Source organism: Lotus japonicus, chromosome 1, assembly GCF_012489685.1.
Source record: "Lotus japonicus ecotype B-129 chromosome 1, LjGifu_v1.2".
Taxonomy (NCBI): domain Eukaryota; kingdom Viridiplantae; phylum Streptophyta; class Magnoliopsida; order Fabales; family Fabaceae; genus Lotus; species Lotus japonicus.
In genome coordinates, this window is record NC_080041.1 from 125948719 (window position 1) to 125969123 (window position 20405).

The 20405-nt window shown below is 32.1% G+C and overlaps 2 protein-coding genes across 2 annotated transcripts; one reads left to right on the top strand and one right to left on the bottom strand.

The window, feature by feature from the left end:
* Positions 1 to 2239: 2239 nt before the first annotated feature.
* Positions 2240 to 3070, bottom strand: LOC130730358 (protein S40-4-like). The gene has a single exon (XM_057582346.1). It carries the CDS (start codon positions 2957 to 2959, stop codon positions 2459 to 2461), a length of 501 nt encoding a protein of 166 aa, XP_057438329.1. The 5' UTR covers positions 2960 to 3070; the 3' UTR covers positions 2240 to 2458.
* A 14906-nt stretch (positions 3071 to 17976) lies between these two features.
* On the top strand, positions 17977 to 19406 carry LOC130730359 (probable aquaporin PIP2-2). The gene is made up of 4 exons (XM_057582347.1): positions 17977 to 18373; positions 18453 to 18748; positions 18832 to 18972; positions 19090 to 19406. The coding sequence occupies exons 1-4, from the start codon at positions 18061 to 18063 to the stop codon at positions 19207 to 19209; spliced, it is 870 nt and encodes a 289-aa protein (XP_057438330.1). The 5' UTR covers positions 17977 to 18060; the 3' UTR covers positions 19210 to 19406.
* Positions 19407 to 20405: the final 999 nt, after the last annotated feature.

The following is a 20405-nucleotide window of genomic DNA, read 5'->3' on the forward strand; positions in this document are numbered from 1 at the left end:
GATACGACAAAACCCTTTACTATACTACAATCGAATCTTGAAAGGGATTCAAGAGTACGTGTGGTAAAAACTTTCAACAAAAGTGCAGAGTGAAACCAGTGTAATTATTAAAAAGATAAATTATGTGGTACCCCGATTTTTTTTTGGTGTAGTACCCGTATTAAGTAATATAATAGATTATTATCATTTTATTCCAGGTAAAAATTACATACTTAGATTTTACTTTACTTATCAATTTACTTTATCTCATGAAATTCATTTTTAATAAAAAATGAACAAGTGACGGAAACGAATGATTGTGATGGTGATGCACGTAAAATGAATATGGTTGATGGATGAATAAAGCTCGGAAAACACAACTCATAAATTACTACGATAGAACAAAATCAAAAGTTTAACCAATACATGCATGAGTCTTTATTATCGAACCAACTCATTTTGGGTATCACACCTTAATCTGGCTTAAGGTACCACTCTAATCTATTTATTTTAAACATTATTGGTCATTTAAGATGAGGATGATTTTACACCTAGAGTGATTTAGATATTTTCGTTCTTTATATAAAATATAATTTAAACTGAACTTCTCAAGTCGAGGGTACTATAGTACTCATTCCCATATTAGTGTTTTCAAAATGTACCCGTACCCGTCCCCATACCTGCCTGAGTATCAACTTGAATACTCGTCCCGGCCCGTACCCTCTGGATACCAATGTGCCTGTTACCCGCAATTTACTTAAGCAAAATATAATTTCATGATTTTTTATAATAGAAAACTAAAATATAACTACTATTATAAAACAAAAAGCATTAATTAAAAATATAAAATATTATTTAAATATTTAACAAGTAAAACTTTAAATTTGTTAATAAACTTCGAAATTTATAAGTAACTAACTTTAAGTGAAAATAAATTAACAATCATATATATATAATATATATTTAATATTAAGACTTCACTTTTTTTTAAAAAGGTTAGAAAGTTATACTTCAAATTTATTAATATAGTATCAATTATGTGTGAATAATATGGGTATGTGTGTATGAGGACTAAATTCTCTTTATGGCATTAAATTGGTTTCATGTCTCTGTAAAACTTAAAAGGAGAAATAATTTGAATCATGCAATACTTAAAGTGGAAGTAGACAATCAGGAACGAACAAGTTTTGATTTTCATTACCGGATCAGGCGATGAAGAAGCCATAGCTCGCAAGAACTTTGAGCGGAATTCATGAAGTTGGCTTCTCTTCTGTTGTCCATCTTACACACACAAAAGGAAGAAAAATTCTCAGAGCGTAAGGAGTAAATGAATTTTATGTTTCATATAGGCAGAAAGAGGACCAACACCCCCTTATTAATTCAACACTCTCTTTTATTTTCTAAATTCCCCTAATACCCTCTCTTATAAAGAGATAATTAAAGTGTGAAATAATATTTTCACACTTACTAACTTTGAAACATTTTCACACATGTTTCACACTCACTAAATGTGAAACGCTTAAAGCGAAAGAACTGGAAGAAGGTGAAAAGAAAATGAACATACAGTGATTCACACAATTGTGTTTCACACTCAAGGGTGTAAAACACAATTCAGTTTCACACTCAAGAGTGTGAATGGACCAACTGTTGAAATTTTTATTTTCAATTTTAAATATTTTATTTTTTACAATTTTCATTTCAGACTCAAGAGTGTGAAACACAATTTAATTTCACACTCAAGGGTGTGAAACTAATGTCTAGTTTACATGATGTTATAAGCGTATTGTCTTTACATTTTGTTTAGGAAAACAACTAAATCAAGACTGGAATGCATTATAATATTCTCATCATGAATATTAAAAAAATGTGTTTTTTAATTTAATATAAAAATAACGTGTAAATAACGCAACTCTTCAAGTACTATTGCTGGATGCTACCTAGTTTTTTCTCAACACAAGTGCTGCGGTAAGTCGTTAACCACCAACACCAATCGTCTGCCACTTTGTTTTTTTCATTCTATCTTACCAATTCCATCAAAACACCTTCTTTATGAGTCATATGATTCAAACACCAAACCCAAAAATGTATAGTAAAGGGGAAAAATGTACACAAAAACTGATGAACAAAGAGACCAAATCAAGAAGGGACATGATCATCAATTCATCATGATGAAACATTAAAACCACAAACATTCTGAAAACTTGAAACTTGTAAATCTATAAATTACAGGCTTGAGTGATAATTCCTTTAAGGAAGCTCATTTCAAAGTCCAGTTTGATTTCTATGAAATATGAATCTTCCCAAATAGAGGTAGCTAGAAGTCAATCATTATCCTTAGACAGATCAATCACCTAGACCAAAATTTCCAAAACAGAAAAAAACCATGGAATCAGATCCTTATCTCTATGACATTACTCATACTATAGTACTATACTATCATGTCTATGGCTCTATGCTATTCAAGGTTTCAATTTTGAAATCAATCTTCAAACCCCACTTTCTTCCAAATCGCATTCCTAACACTACGCAAATCTCTACCTTTGAGGGTCCTTCCTTTTCCTTCATGCACTGAAAACGAAGCCCCCCTGGCCCTCGCAAGATACTCATGAGGAGGTAACTGAGACCCTCCATCTTGATCATCACCAACAGCATATTCATCAATTCCCCTGTTTTCTTTGTGCCCCTGCTTCAGAATCTTCGACCAATCGGGTATATTCACCGGCAAAGATGATGAAACCACCGCGGGGTTCGATTTTCCACCGGAATCCACCTTTCTGGAACCTCTCTTCAGAGCTGATCGTGAACCTGCAGGCACCACCTTCTTTGCAGTCTCTGCAGTCAATGACAAGTTCCACATTTCAGCTTCATCCAGCTCCAATTCCTCACCCTCTGATGATTTTGGATTCGAATGGATTTCTAAATCTTGGGTTTCTGGAAAGATGAAGTTCTTTCTTGAAAGGAAACTCTTCCTAGACGCCATTATTGATCGAGGCTTTGATGAGTTGAGTGAATACTCTGTTTTCTGCCCTGTTTTTCCTCTGTTTTTGTATGTTGCGTTCTGTTTTGTCTTAGTTTCCAATTTCCTAGTATTGACTGCTCTATTTATATTGTTGCTTTGGTGGTTATGGATAAAGCTAACTAATCCTCTTTTCCCTTTGCTATGCAAGGTCTCACGGCACCCTCTAGAATTAATTAATAAATGATAACTAGAACTAGTAAAAGAAATTTCTGAAAAGTGGACTAATGGGCAAAATGAGAACGTGAAATGGATGTATTTAATTTTAACTTATAAACATATTATAAAGATAGATACGTAACTTGCTTTCTAACCTTGTAGATATAAAGATAAATAAATAAAATTAAAAAATTAAAAAAATAAGTATGTATCTACGTGTAGTTGTGTAGGTGTCGTACGCAGATAATTTATATACAATGTTAGGGGACACAGGGGAGCCCATAATATAATCATCGTTGGATTAAGGACATGTTTAAAAAACTCATCCAAAATTCATGTTTGGCCTGTCCACGTTTTCAGAAGCAAGAAATAATTACTTTTAAATTTCTGAATTCACATTTGACCTTCTCAGATTTGAAACCAAACACACACTAAAATTAGTTGACTGAAATTTATATGTCCACGATCGTAAACACAAATTTTAGGGGACTTAAGTGGAATTAAATTTATATGATTAAATTTGTAATAGTTGCCTGAAAATGATATTATCATTAAATTAATCTTTTTCTCTCTTTCCTATTTTCACTTTTTATTGGTTTGAAGGGAAAGGAAGAGGAATAAGAGAAAACATAAAATTTGAGGAATGAATTTACACTAAGATTGTCATCTAAATTCATTTCCTGAATTCAGTGTTTTTTTCCATTCACTTTAATTTCCTCCAAACCAGAAGTGCAGATAAAACTTGATTTTATTCGGTCGGAGGCTCGGAGCCCTAAATGGCTAAACCCAATCTGATATAGTAAACAAGTTAAAGTTGTGGGGTCCACTTCCATAATGGCTCAATGATGATTGAGGCATCTTGACACGTCATGGGAGACTTTTTGGCGCGACATGGTTATTATTGGTTTATTTCCAAAGAAGGAAATCACTATGCCATCCCTGTATTAATTAGACGCGGCTACATTGAATTTGCTCGTGGAAAAGTATTAGTAGCTCTTAATTGTAACGCTTTAACCTTTTTTATTGATTAGTTGAGCAAATGTGATCTTCATTAAATTAAGAGTTTAATTTTGATGCACCGACGGTGTAAAATCAGATTTCAAGGATGTGACATGTCAATTAAAGAAATTAAATGAAAAGAGAGATTTTCTCACATCCTTGAAATCTGATTGGTTGACGGTGTAAAAAAACTTTACACCGTCGGTGCATCAAACTTTTTCTCTTAAATTAAAGTGTGATCCATATTTTATAAGTAAATTTCATATAAATTTCAATTAATCCACGAATAGTATTAAAAAAAAATGTTAAAGGAGGGTTGGTAACATTTTTCATTAAAGTTACTAAAAATATTATCCAAGTTTGTAACTTTTTATTCATATTTTATATTAAAATGTTGAAATTTTATGGATAAGAACAAGAAAATGAGATAAAAAATTCCCATCCAGATTTCAGGACTTCTCCATCAAGAGGAACGATTTGTCAATGCCATATGGACATGCCGTACGTGCCTGATCATAGGTGCCCCTGTGGAGGTTCAAAGATAAGGTTTATTTTATTTTATTTTTTAATGGAAAGATAAGGTTTATAAATTAACTCCAAAAGAGAGAAAGATAAGGTATTTTATAAAATAATAATGAGCTAAATTCTAACACATTTGCATTATATTGAACTATGGTATAAGAACTATTCTTCGAATATTATAATTATATTGTATTATATATATCAACAACGAAAGATGTGGAGAAAAGATAATGGATATTTGTATTGCTTTTACAGGTCTCTCAAAAAACAGTAAACAAAAGAGTTAAGCTTAAAATGACGCTCCAAATATTCATTCATTTATATACTAAAAACAATAATAGTATTTTACGTTGTTTTTCACGATGTCACTTTTATTAGTTTTATAATAGCCTTTAAAATTATAAAATAACAAATATGTATATTTTAGCATACCCTCTTTCATTTTGGAAAAAAAAAGTATTATATAAATGATGGCATAACAGCCGTAATAGTGTTGATTGAACATGCAATAATTATAAGTTAACGAATGCCCATTCATAAAAGCCACAAGACGATAAAGTTTGATCTGCGAATGAGTTCATCAAAGTACGACAGAAAACAGAAAAATGAAAATCGGTGGCTAAAATTAAGCTCAGAATGGCTCACCACGCAGATGAAATGTTGGTTTGTTTTAAAGCCAATGAATTGACTCTTCTCATGCATCTTCAGTGAAAAGTTTGGAGACTTTTGAGTTTTTTAACTGGTCATTAAAATCTAAAATAATTTATAATTGTAATATACTAATATCTCTTCACGTCAAAGTTTATGATCAACTGAAAAATATATACTAAGAATATCTAGATACTTATAATCTAAAATCCTAAGTGCATGGTAAACACTATTTTTCTGATTCTCTTAAAAATAAGTGTGTTCAGAAGCATGTATTAATGTAATATGTGTTATTTTATTTGTGTAAATTTACGTTAATTAAAAGTGTATATTTTCAAATTTAAAAAATGTGTTTATAAAAGTATGAATTCAGAATTTTAGATAGACTAGCTATAGCACGTGAACCATGAACTCATTATATAAGTAAGGAGACCTTAACCGTTTGACCTTAGCACGTGAATTTAAGTGTATTATTGCCTCTTCATCAAGTCATACTCGTTTGATTATGATCAGACAATTATGAATCCCTGACTTAAGTGATTAATCTCTAATCTGCTTGTAAATTTTTTTGAGTAAAATTATTTTTCAATTAGGTAAAAATGTGTTAAGTGCTAGCACTTTAGAATATACCTATTTTTTGGACTTCGTTTTTATATTATTATTAATGTCTATCAACTTATGTATATATATACACTTTATTAAATAGTAAAGTAAATTATCACAATCGCTGATTAAGACGTATTTGATCATCTGTTGTGATTATTATTTTTCTTCATAATAGAAAAGCCTTATAATTAACATAACATGTTAATTTATAAGTTATTAGCTATTCTAAATGTAAAAAAAAAGTTATTAAATTAAGGCTTAATTGCACTTTTGGTCCCCCAACTTTGGTCTTCCTGCGAAAATCATCCTCAAACTTTAAAATTAGCAAAAAACGACCCTGAAGTTTACACTAGGTTGCAAAATTGGTCTTCCGTTAAATTCCGTCTAAAAGCTAACAGAATATTCTGTTAAAAATGAATTAAAAAATAAAGAAAAAATCAACCAAAAACAACAATAAACGCTTAGAAAAAGGAGGAAATTTTGGATCTATGGCTTGGAACGATGAAATACAAAGGTATCGTGGCTGTGTTTGTTGGTTTTTTCAATTGTTTTTTATGTTGTGATGTTCATATGTGGGTTTTTAGGTCGTTTCTATAAGTAGGTTTTTTCCTTGGTGGGCATGTGGGTTCAGAATTCAGATGTGTTTGTGATGTTGAATGAAAGACGACAAAGAAGGAAATAATTGAAATTGAGAAAACTTGAGCATTTTAGGGAGGCATCAAAATACCAAAGAGGATGATGATGTAATTGGATTTCCATGGCAAGGGGAAGAAGCTAGGGATTTTCTACGGGAACAAACCTGATCTTGCTGAACCAGAGGAGAAGCAGATAGAAGATGCTAGGGATTTCCGTGGCTAGGTGTTGATGGTTGAGGAGTGGCGGTTATAGAGTGGGGGACTAAAATGAATTAATTTTTTTTTCAGTTAAAATTAATTTAGAAATGTCATGTCATCATTTTCAGTTAGATTTTAGACAGAATTTAACGGAAAACCAATTTTGCAACCGGGTGTAAACTTCAGGGTCGTTTTTTTGCTAATTTTAAAGTTTGGGAACGATTTTCGCAGGAATGCCAAAGTTGGGGGACTAAAAATGCAATTAAGTCTTAAATTAAATAGTCTAGCAATGAAAGAAAATAGGAAAGTGAACCAAGCCTAATAATAGATGGCCTCTTAACATACCATATGAAACCCGTGCTACATGTGTTTGAAAATAAGGACATATATCTTTCCTCCATCTGATTAGCATATTAATTCCAACCTGTACTATCAATAATACATTGCAAACAAGTTGCATTTTGCATGCGCACTTCTCCTGCCAAACTATTAGGTTAGAATTTAAGACACAACCTTTCTTTTATTGTTTCTGAGATAAGGATGAGGTTCAATATAATTATTTGGACCTTGCACGCATCGATCATTTATAAATGAATCTTTGACTAAATGAAAAGCTTGGCAACAGTTATAGTTTAATCTTTTATGTTTTACCCAATAGTAAATTCAGCATTTATGAATCTTTTATGTTTTACCCGAATAGTAATATTATATTTTACTTCTCGGGCATGGTGGCATTACCGCCTGTTTTGATAAGTTAAAAAAATTAACACCACGTAAAAGTAAATTATCGTAGTTAAGCCAATTCAATTTCAATGTGTTGCAGTGGTTTATGAGCATTTTTTTACCCTTTCTCTTTTTTCACCACTCGCGTTTCATTTCAATTTTATTCATTTTTTTAAAGTAAAAATATTGATAGATAGTGTTGAGAAATATTTCATCTCAATATGGATACAATAACCAAACCAAGACAAAAAATCAGCAAAGACTCAATTCAAACATAAAATACCCAAAAACACCTCGATGGCAACCCCAAAAGCATATACCCATACTACACGTGATTCATTTGCACTCCCATTTTTATTTTTTATCTTTTGTTATTTCATTAAAATCATTTATATCATTACTTTTCATCTGTTTTATTCTGATAGAAAGTTAATCCTACTAAAGAAGAACACTAAAAATCCTAAAAACTAAAGCTACGAAAATATAGAAGAAATATAAAAAGAAATGCTAGCTTCAATTTTCTAATTAATCTCATAATGAAAGAGAAACCCAATTTATGATAGCTATCAGTCATATTCCTAGAATTAGGATGAGCCTAACGTATAGGTGACCTAATTAATCATAAGAAAGAATGCATTCCAAAATTAAAATAAAAGAAATAACATAATAAATTTATAAAACTCGATCAGGAACTAAATTTGAGTGTACTAAATGAGTATTTATAATATCATATTGTTTTGCCGCATCTTGTATCTTTTTTTTTCTTTTCACTTCATTTTCACTTTTATTGGAGTGTAAATCAAACTAATCTTTTCAATCCATTTTGGTTTTAAGAGAAAAATAGATTACTGGATTTGATACAATCAAACGCAATATTCTCAGTCTTGAATTAACGCCTAAAGGGTTTGTATAACGTTATCAGTTTAACGTTCAAAAAAAAATCGTTCTCAGTTTGAGCTTAATACATTTTTATGGGCTTACGTAATTGGGCCCATGGGTTATCATTCGTATATGCCTAGCTCTTCCTTTATTTTACTCTTAGCACTATCTTGTATTGATCCTCTTCTATACATTGACCAAAAAAAGAACACGTCTAGATTATTTTTTTTTGAAAGTAAGAACATGTCTAGATTAACGTAAGGTGTTTGCCTTCGTAAATAAATTTGCAATAGAATTTAACAATCTAGAAGGTCCTCTGGGGTAGAATAAAAGAGGGGCCAATTCCAAGGGGAATGGAACTCATATATCTCACTCTCAGGACTAAGAAAAAAGAAAATCAAGTATTACGTGAAGAAGAGGAGTTGCTGATGACATGTTTCGCGGTCTTGCCTCTCAAACAGGCAATTAATTAGGAGTAGGGATTCAGCAACCGACCATGCATGAAATCATTCATACATTCATTACATTGTACAAATTTGTGGTTGAAGCATTTGCCACGCACATTTTTAAATATCTTTGCCATGAATAAACCTTCCATAGAGTGTCCACGTGTATTTCATTAGAACCGTCAAAGATATATTATTTGGTCTCCAATTTATGCCATCTTCTTCAAATATCTTGATTTTAATTAACTTAGGATTCAAGCTCCTTATTCTTAGCTAGGTTACTTCCCTTACCTATATATATACATGTAAGGGCTTTGGCAATAGACATATGGACATATGGTTACCAAAGAAAAAATCCCAATCGATTCTCTCTCATAAACAAAAACCCTTGTACTCAGGAAACAAATTCCAGTGAACTCTCTTCTTTCTAGACTTGGGAGGAGGAGAGATAACATCAATTTTGCAAGTTCAGATTCAACATCAATTGTTGTGGAAACAATGGCTAAGGGATTCAGAAGCCTATGTTCTTGGATGGAGGTTGCCCCGGCACCCGTAATTTTGCCAGAGAAACCTTCTAACACCCCGGCTTTGGAGACCATCACTGAAGCTGCCGAGGAATATGATGATGATCTATTTTAGCTCCACACGTGCAAGATATCTCCAGATCTTCTATCCTCATATGATAATGACTCATTAGTTTCTCTAGCTACTTAATTTTATTCACCTTGTTTTTTAGTTTGTGACATTGGATGTCTTTCATCATGGATAAAAACCCACGAATCCATTTCCTCATTTGCAGGAATGTACGTTTATTTAGTCATGGGTTTAAATCAAACATGTTTTGAAAGGTTATAGTTTTGTGAAGAGAATCCTGTGGTGAACTTTATATATATCACGAGTTCCCAACGACTTTCTACATTATTAAATATGCACTTATTCTTTAATTTATTTTGTTGAGTGCGTATATAATACAATATAATATAAGAGAGCTATTATGCATCACAATTCTCTTTTTGATGCATTGGAATGAGAAAAAGAGAGAGTAAAAACTCGATGGGAGAGAAGTGTCCATAATATCTACCAAGATCATTTCCGATCATCACCCAATTTGATTAACCATAAACTATCTCTAAAAATTGGGCAATTTTAGCCCGTGATTGTATTAGTAAACTGCTACAATTTCAAGGAATTAAGGATAGTTAAATGTTCATGAGGGTGCCCTCAAGGAAGAACACTAAGATCTGAGCTAAGAAAATTTAAAACAAAATAAAACGAGGCATCTATCAATTTTCTCCTTATCATTTAATAAAAGAAACCTTATTACAATTTATATTAAGAGACTCATCCCGACCATCAAGGAGAATCCTATATGTAGATCATCTTCTAGATTATTAAAATCTATATACTTTATAAAAGAGAATCATTATCTATAACAAAAGCTGAGGTGGCGTTCCAAGATTGTCTGTCACCCACCCCCCTCATTTCATGACAAGTGTCTCCCTCTTTTTAATTTGGACCAGAATTTTCGAAGCTCATTTTTAATAGCAAATGGTAATGAGACCCATTCGAAATCGGTTTTAATGCAATAATTTTGATTGGAAGTTATTGCAATATTAATACGGTGACTTTTAGTAGCCATGATTGCAGTAATAAATTGACTCACCTTGATTCGAATATATATGCTTGACTTTAGGAATTCATAATTATTAGTTATTGCAATTTAAAACGGTCATGATTGCTTTAACTTCGAGATCATTCCACTCGTGGCAAGGTTTATTGTCACTCAAAATCTGAATTAACAAGCATTAAAAATTATAATTTGACTTTTTTAAATTCAGAAAACAAAATCACATGTAAGCTGGCTTATGTTAATAATTTATGGGCTATATTCAATTTCCGTTTTATTCTTTTTATTTCCTATTCAGACAAAATTTAATATGGACATTAATTATGAGTTATTGATTTTATTTATTTGATTTTATTCATTAAAAATGAAAATACATAAATTGATTCGTAAATGAATATTCATTTGTGGATGAATATTTTGAATAAAAACTTACTATTGTGTTACACTGATTCTGCCATTAAGAGTTGAAATAATAAAACGGAAATTGTGGATGAATTTCGAAATAATAAAAATTCAAATTTGAATGAAAAAATTAAATTAAAATTGATTCCATTTAATGCTTGACTTTTATTTATACCGATATTAATTGCGAGGGATTTGATTTGATTTATTTGATTAAATATTTTTTAATTCTCTAAAATAAAAATTCAAATTTGAATGAAAAATGTCAAATTAGCATTGATTCTATTTAATGATGTCGAATTTGAGCATGTTTGAATGGAAAAAAAAAAGGGCCTTGATATTTATGTAAAATGGGCATTCTATGTAAAAATATGGCATTGATGAAAAAAACGGGCCTTTATATTTATTTTGAAAAATTCAAATAAATTCGGTTTAGAAATTGGAATAAAAAAATATCTGAATCAAATTTGAATGAAAAGTTCAAATTAACATTGATTCTAATTAAGGCTGTTGAATTAAAGCATTTTCAAATATATAAAAAAATTAAATTTGAATGGAATATTCTTTTCATCTTTTCTCATCATTAACCCTAATTCCAACTCAACTATATATACTCCCTTAAGTTGCACCTCTCCTCCATCATTCCAGATATGATGGAATATTGTTGTGCTTCCCTCGACTGAAAAATGCTATTCAGTTTGATATATCTTTATCTCTTATTTTTATTTATAAATATTGCAATCTTTTAACCTACATGAACTTTAGAACTCTAAACTGCAATATGTTCACATTTATCTATCTTTTTATGAATTGAATTTAAGTTCAATGTACAATGATGATAGCATTGTACTATTTTGCTTTACATTGATCTGTGACCCATGGTACTCTTATTGCAGATTGTAATTGGAGCTGCGAGTTTATATGGAAGATTCTTCAAGTGTGAAAACAACATGTGAGGTTTTCCCCCCATTACTTTCTCATAGATTTTGCTGTAAATTTTTTGTTTTGATGGTTATCACGACCATTACATTTTTATTTTTTCTTACTGTATTTTTCTGACTTGAAAACATTTGGATTATGTTCTGCAGTTCAAGAAGTCATGGTCAAGGAGAATGTTCACATTAACATTTTCGACATTCAAGGTGCCCCTTTATTCTATCAATGGGTATGTTACTTTCATTAAGCTTCAAATTTGATTGGATAAAAAAAGTAATGTTCATGGAGTGTTGTGCTTGAGTGGGGAGTTTTTGATTCAGGTTCGATGTGAAAATTTCTTATGATTTTTATTCTCTTTAGATTGTTATTACTTCAGTTGTATTGGGCATTATTGATTATGATATCAGTTTGGAATATATCAGTTTCTATGTTGTCATCATGTTCAATTTTAGTCAACACTTTTATTATTTTTAAAATGTCAAAATAATAGAGATTTGATTTTGAAATTTAAAATTTAAATTTGGCATTAAATATTAGTAATTAATGTAAACTTTAAGTAAGAATTATGATGTTTTTTTTTGTTTAAAGAAACTCATGACGTTGACCTGAATAAATTATTAATTCAATTATGCTTTTGCATTTATTTTACATGAATTTAAAATTGAATTTTTTTCCCTAAATCATGTTTAAATTGTTTTCCATCATATTCAAATCAGTTTTAAATGTTTAAAACACATTTTAGTGGGTTACGTGTACTTTTTTTAAAATAAATTAAAAAAATTCATGATCTCATAAATTAATGAGTAGGTATTCAATTTTAGTTAATGCTTTTATTATTTTGAAAATTTAGTATTAAATATTAGTAATTAAGGCCAACTTTCAGACATAATTTATGACATTTTTTTGTTGAAAGAAACTTATGACGTTAAACTTATTAAATTATTGATTAAATTATGTTTTTGTATTTATTTATATGCATTTAAAATTGGAAGTTTTTTTCCCCCTAAATCACGTTTAAATTATTTATCATTATATTCAAATCAGTTTTAAATTTTAAAAACACGTTTCTTTAGGAAAAAAAATGAAATCAATATTCAACCTATACATAAAAAAATTAATGGGGTTACGTTTACTTTTTTTTGGTAATTTCAAAAAAAAAACTTTTTGGAAAAATAAATTAAAAAAGTCATGATCTCATAGATTAATGAGTAGATATTCAATTTTAGTAAATGCTTTTATTATTTTAAAAAATGTAAAAATAATATAGAGATACTATAGTCAACTATATTTTTGTTGATTTGCATGCCCTTAGAGTAAGTAATTTCATTTAAACTTTTTTTATTTTTCATATTTAATAACTACCTATTTACTCTAGCGATTAAATTCCAGCGGAAGTGAAATCTTGCGGTATACACTATGGGAAGATTTTGCTCAACAATTTTTACAGTATGTTGCCGAAGGACACAACGGTCCAGTGGTTTCTTATTCTGCAGTTGGCTAAAATGAAAATATACAAAGGTATTATGTTGTAATTACAAAAAACTACTTATTTTTCAAATGAAAACTAATATAAAAATGATTTTTCATATTACTTAAGTATTTTTAAAAAATTTAAGAGTAAATATAAGTAATGGTATGATAAATTAAAAGTGAAAATATGATTTGAAAACACAATTATATATATATATAGAAAAACATTTTACATAAAAAACTTCATGTAAAATCCAATAATTTTTACTAACTCTTCATTTCCCTCCAACTCTTATGCCGTCTTTCTCTTACCAATTTTGCTAACTCTCGGGAACATATATTTAGGATTAAATATATATGAGGTTGTTGTCAAATTTTGTAAGTTTTGTGACACTTATTGTGATTTTGTTTGGTTGAATGCTCATTTTTTTATATTATAATTTATTAATACTCCCTCCGGTCCTATTTATAAGCATGAAAGAGAAGAAAAATCTTGGTCCTTTTTATAAGAACCAAATGAAAGTTTGAGCTATATTAATTAATTTTTTCCAATGATGCCCTTATTAATTCTAACTTGTAAAATGTGTCTCATTAATTATTCACTCTCTTTTCCACTTTCCAACACTAATAATAAAGGGTAATTTTGGAAGTTCATTTTAATTTAAGACAAATTTAATGCATTTTATCTAGTTTAACTACATTTCTTAAACTATGTGAATTTTTTTTTTGTTGCTTATAAATAGGACCGGAGGGAGTACATGCCTAAATAATGAGATCAATATTCACCGTGCAACACACGGGGTAAAAACGCTAGTAACTAACTTAAATAAAAAGATATTTATTTAATCAGATAACTTTCTAATATTTTCTATATTGGGCCTTCTAAAAATGAATGGGTTGGTCATCAAATCAGCTGCTAGTGGAGTGCAATAGTGAACTGAAACTTCACAAAATTTGACAAAAGAAACTTCATAGATATCATGTTGTTGTTGGTATATTATGATCATGCTGATTGGGCCGGGTAATGAAAATGTACAAAAAAACAACAAGAAAAAATGATTGAGTGAAATTCTCTATGAAAGAAGAACTCTAATTTATATCTAATTAGAAGTTAAGTTAAAATAAGAAGAAAGGCATATTTAATTTCATCACTTTTCTAGTTATCACTGAATACAATTAATAAGCTAGTAAGCCTAATTTTCCAAAGACTTGAGGGAATAGTAATTGTCAAAAGTTAGGGTTATGTTATTAGTTGTTTAATTAGTATCCCAACCTATGTGGCGGCTAGGGTTACTTACTTGGTTTGTATGTTTTGTAGTTTCTATATAAAGAGAGGCGCATAATCTTTTATTATTAAGAAAATAATACAAAGTTAGTTTTTTTCTCTTGCTTCTCTACCGTATTACGGTTTCTCATATGGTATCATAGCCACTAGGACTAAACAGTCTAGAGTTCGATCTTTGTTCCTCCACTTTCTAATTTAAAGTGGAATTTAATCACATGATCGGTGGACCTGTGTATTTATCCACGCTTCAAGCCTAAATGGCTCTTCCGTGAGGGGCGTGTTAGATTATCATATAAAACCATTCATTTAGCATTTACCTATCAGCTTAAGCTTTTGGAATAATTAGTTGCTTAACAGTACTCTATAACTTATATCTCTTAAAAACATGTTGGAAATAATAACTAAAATTAAGAAAAAACGGCAAATATGACTCCTTTAACCCGAGTCCAATAGAAATGTAACTTGGATCTCAAAAGTCGTGCAAAAAATTGATGGCTGGGTTTGATCAAAATGAATAAAGAAAGAGGAGCTCATAATTAACATGAAGAAATTAAGACATTATAGCATCGCGGAAGAGCTTTACAAAGAACATTAATAAAGTAAAGTGCTAGAAGAGGCTTTGAGGGTGAATGGTAGTTAGGCCCAGAACAGAAGCCCATGATTAGTGACTCGTGTCTGTAATTCGTTTGCTGGGTGCTTTTCCCCGGCCTTGTTTCTCCCTTTGTGGGCTCGGCCTTTGGGCCTGTTCTCTTTTAATACAACAATGTTTGACCAAAAAAAAAGGAACCACCACCGAACCAGCAAGCAAATATTATTAGGGGTCCATGGTTATATGAACTGAGATTAATTAAGAGAATATGTGGTGTTCTTGCAGTATCGGATTTGGGTCATTGCTATCTTACTCATATCCAATTATCCAGATCCCATATTAGTCACCTTCACTTTTATAAGAGTTGGGTTTCTAAACTCTAATGATTTGGACTCACATTGAGAGGTTTAATATTATCTTTGCAATTTTTTATCCTTCTTTTTTCACTTTAGTTCAAAATTTTATGGTCAATATTACAATCTAATATCATATTAAGGATTGAATTTATATACGCTCGTCTAAAATATTTTACACTTGTATCTAATAATATCTCTTCATTATTTTTAAAAGTGTTTTCTCTATATGGCACTGGATTTCACATGACATTAATGTTATTTTTACCCGAATTGAACGTCATTTTTTATTCCAATGTTGATTAGTTTTTTTTTTATTTTACTTTACATATACTTTAAATTGTGATTTGTGAACTTCAAAAAAAAAAAATTTGTGATTTGTGAGTCATAATTTTTTTGCCTTTTAGTGTCTTAGAGATAACATCAAAGAAGACTCATTTTTAAATTAAAAAATATTAATTATCACAAATCAATAAATTTTAATTGAATAAAAGTGAATAGTATAACTAAACTCATATATATTAATCATATGGAAATTTAAGTTTGAGAAAAGAAAGGGAAAACAGAGATCATGATAAAATGAGGCTAGGATTGAAAATTGATTTAAGCATTGAGTAATTTTTATGTCAAGATCATGGTTTATGTCAAGATCATGATAATAAATTAAACATGCATATGTCTTTAAAAAAAAAAAATTTAAACATGCATATGACAAATTCTGGATAACAAAAAAGCAAAAACAGAGATCATGGGGTGGGGCTAGGGAATCGCAGAGGGAGAGGAAATGAGATGTACATGAGCTGGACAGTCAGGAGGTTTGTTGTTGGTTTTTGTTCTTGCGAACGAGCGTTTTCTGTCAGTACTATTCATAATCCATCATTATCCATGCATTGGTCCCTTCTTGTGGACCATTAAATAGATATAGTCATATATAAAATTTCGTGTATCTTTATATTAGATTAAAGAGTAAATTATAAGTGGATTAACCGATTAAACACGTATCTTTCCCTCAAAATTTGACTTCACTTGATAATCAGAACACCTTAATTTATCATCTCATCATGCCATGGCCACCACCACCTCACCATCATTCCCATGTGCCTCTCCTCTCCTCCAATATTTACCATGCACCCTTTCAACGTGGCGTCTCAACATTTTCTCGTGACTAGCACCATATCATATCCTGAACTCCTTCTTTTTCCAATGGAGGACAGTTTCTATCTTTTCTATACAAAAAAAATCACAGAAGAAAAAAAAAGTAACTTACACATGCATGGCCCTACTGTTAATATTTTAATCGTAATGCTTAATTTGGGTTATTAATTAAAAGTTAGCACTTAGCACACTATTATCCAAAGTTTGTATCCTAAGCAATGTTAAAGTTGCATTAATTATATGAGCTTCCTGAACATTCTGTATTGCTTTGCAGAACAGACAGTTTAGAAGAAGGTGGAAATAAAGAATGTATTCATGCATTCTCGTAAATGCAGAATCTGCTGCACTGGAATACACGAGAGAAGGGTGATCAGTGGACCCCACCCAACACAGACACAGCGAATATGAGGTGGCGAGAAAAAGCATCCACAGCACAAGAAAAACACAGCGCCGTGGGCTCACCCTAACTCTAAAAAGAAAATAAAGCAAATCAAATGATTATCACCTAATTGATTAATTAAGCATCCAACTTTAGTTAACTTATGAAAAAAAAGGCTAAAATTGACACCCTAATTTGAGCTCCACTTAGAGGGTGATAACAAGAAAACAGAGAGAGTAAAAGTTATGGCTGTTGATGTGATAGAAAAAGAAAAAAGATATGAAAGAAAAAATGAGTGCAAATGAAATAGAAATAAAATTCAATCTAAATATATTAAGTGTGAACTTATAGTTCGACCATATGCGAAACGATGATACCGGTCATTGTATCAAAAATAGATATTGTGTATTATAAAAAAACCAAATATGATTATGATCATATGATGGTGTGTGAGATGTATCGACAATCGCGGTGATTAATTTTCTTAGTGCTGCAAGTATTCATAGTAAGCATTTAAATTGCTCACAACGAAAAGTCTTCTACACTCATGGAATGAAGATCCAACTCTAAACCTCATATTTAAAGAACGAGTTGAGCAACTATAGCAGCAACACTACATATATACCATATAGTTAAGTACACGTTTGTTTTAGCGTTGGAGCAAGCACAAACGTGATTTCACATATATCTCAATATATCAATAAAAAAGTTTAAATTTATCAATATTAAGTAAGATAAATAAAATTTTAATACGTCGGCTTCATAGCAGATTTACATTGAGTTCAGCACCAATCCAAAAGCACAAATGATTATCATCTAATTGATTAATCAGACATCAAATTTCAGTTACCTGCCTTAAGTACTCAACTTAACCCCACGTTCTTTAAAAAGAAAAACTAACTTAACCCCACGTTAAGAGTTCAAACTTCAAAGTACATACCCTACACATCTAAATCCCCTTTATATAAACATTCAGATAGAGCTCATTCTCTGTGCAAGCTTTATCTGAGAGAAAAACACTCCACTCTCTGTTCTTCTTCTTCCTCCTCCTCCCATGGCGAAAGACATCGAAACCGAAGCACCGCGAGGTGATCAGTTGGCACACAAGGACTACCATGACCCACCACCAGCACCGCTCTTCGACACCACCGAGCTCACCAAGTGGTCCTTCTACAGAGCCCTCATCGCCGAGTTCGTCGCCACCCTGCTCTTCCTCTACATCACCGTCCTCACCGTCATCGGCTACAGCAGCCAAACCGACCCCGCTAACACCACCGACCCTTGCGGCGGCGTTGGCATCCTCGGCATCGCTTGGGCCTTCGGCGGCATGATTTTCATCCTCGTTTACTGCACCGCCGGCATCTCAGGTAACAACAAGAACAAACTATCAAAACCCATCTCATGCCTTTTTTCAAATTAGAGCTTTATGGTGGTTGTGTTCAACAGGGGGTCACATAAACCCGGCGGTGACGTTCGGTTTGTTCCTGGCGAGGAAGGTTTCACTGGTCAGAGCTTTGTTCTACATGGTGGCTCAGTGTTTGGGAGCCATAAGCGGTGTTGGGTTGGTGAAGGCTTTTCAGAAAAGCTACTACAACAGGTACCATGGCGGTGCAAACATGCTTGCTGATGGCTACTCCAAGGGAACTGGTTTGGGCGCTGAGATTATCGGCACCTTTGTCCTTGTCTACACCGTCTTCTCCGCCACCGATCCCAAGAGAAACGCCAGAGATTCCCATGTTCCTGTAAGCAAAATCTAGTGCTTCATTTCTCATCCTCTATTTTTTTTTTCCTTGTGTAACTCTGTTTTTTCTTTTTTCTTTTACAGGTTTTGGCACCTCTTCCAATTGGGTTTGCAGTGTTCATGGTTCACTTGGCCACCATCCCCATCACTGGAACCGGAATCAACCCTGCTAGAAGCTTCGGAGCTGCTGTCATATACAACAACGAGAAGGCATGGGATGACCAGGTTACTATCTATCTATCTTCCTCACTCTGTTTCTATCTTTCCTCTGTTTTTCTTGGGTGTGAGAATATGATTTTTCATGAATTAATTGTTGAATTTTGCATGGGATTTTTGGTTTAGTGGATCTTCTGGGTGGGACCTTTCATTGGTGCTGCTATTGCTGCAATCTACCACCAGTACGTGTTGAGAGCTCAAGCGGCGAAGGCTCTAGGTTCTTTTAGGAGCTCCGGCCACCTGTAATGTTGTGCAGCCAAGCAGCTACAATGAGTGCTTAATTGTATGATTTATTATTGGTGGATTGGAATTTGTATATCGATCCTAATCACCGTGTATTTTACTATTTTCGAAAGACATGTTCTTGTTTGTTAATTGATTTATGTATTTTTAAGTGTCAACATTTGAAATGTGCACTCATTGATCAATGCTCTGTTTTGCTATATGGTTTAAGTTTTACTAGTAGTTTTTGTTTTTGTTTTTGTGGAATTTGAAATGATGATAGCGTATGCCGTATGGAATGATCAATATTCAATCACGTGTGTAGTGATGAGGATTGTAAGTGCAGGGGCTAGAACCCTGTCGCATTGAATGGATGTATGTGTTGTTGGTGGTCACTGCAGAGCATGGTGGTCCATGCTTGTTTAATTTTTCTGCTATGGATTGAAGGTGGTCCTAGGCTCCTAGCGGGAGTTGGGTTTGGAGCCCCACCCCTTAGGCTTTGCACCCCACTAAAATAGATACGGAATTTAAATTTCCGTATCAATACGGAAAATAAAATTCCGTATCTGTTTTAGTATATAATGAGTGGTTGAAAATGTGACACGCATGCTTAAATACAGTACGAAATTTTAAGTTCCGTATTCAATATGGAGAATACGGAACTTTAAATTCCGTATTTGATAAAGTGGGATGCCAAGCCCCATAGGTGGGGTGCCAAACCCAACTCCCGCTCCTAGCCTGAAGGTGTCCTTCTCAGGATGATGTCTTGCATTGTTAAGCATTTATGAATGAAAGTTGGGGACCACATAGTGCATGTGATATTGTGTCATTGTGATATGAGAATGAGAATTTGTGTGTTCATTGGGGATAGGGTTGAAATCAAATGAGTGCATCAACTTTAATTCAGAAAACAGTGATTATTGTTAGAGTCTCACACATTGCCTAGAGATGTGGTCAAGCTAGCTCAAGAGTTAAGGTTTGCACAACCATATATAAGCAATTGCTTGACCACATCTCTAGCCAATGTGTGGGACTCTAACAATTATATTTCATTCATTCATGAAGCTATAAAGTGCATGGATTAGAAAACAGTGATAATGGACATGTTTGATTTCAATTCTGGATCCAAATCTAATATGGATCCATCTTTTCAGAAGCAACTATTCATTGTTTCGTGACTATTTATTGCTTCAATTTGACGTGGATTTCTACTATAAGTG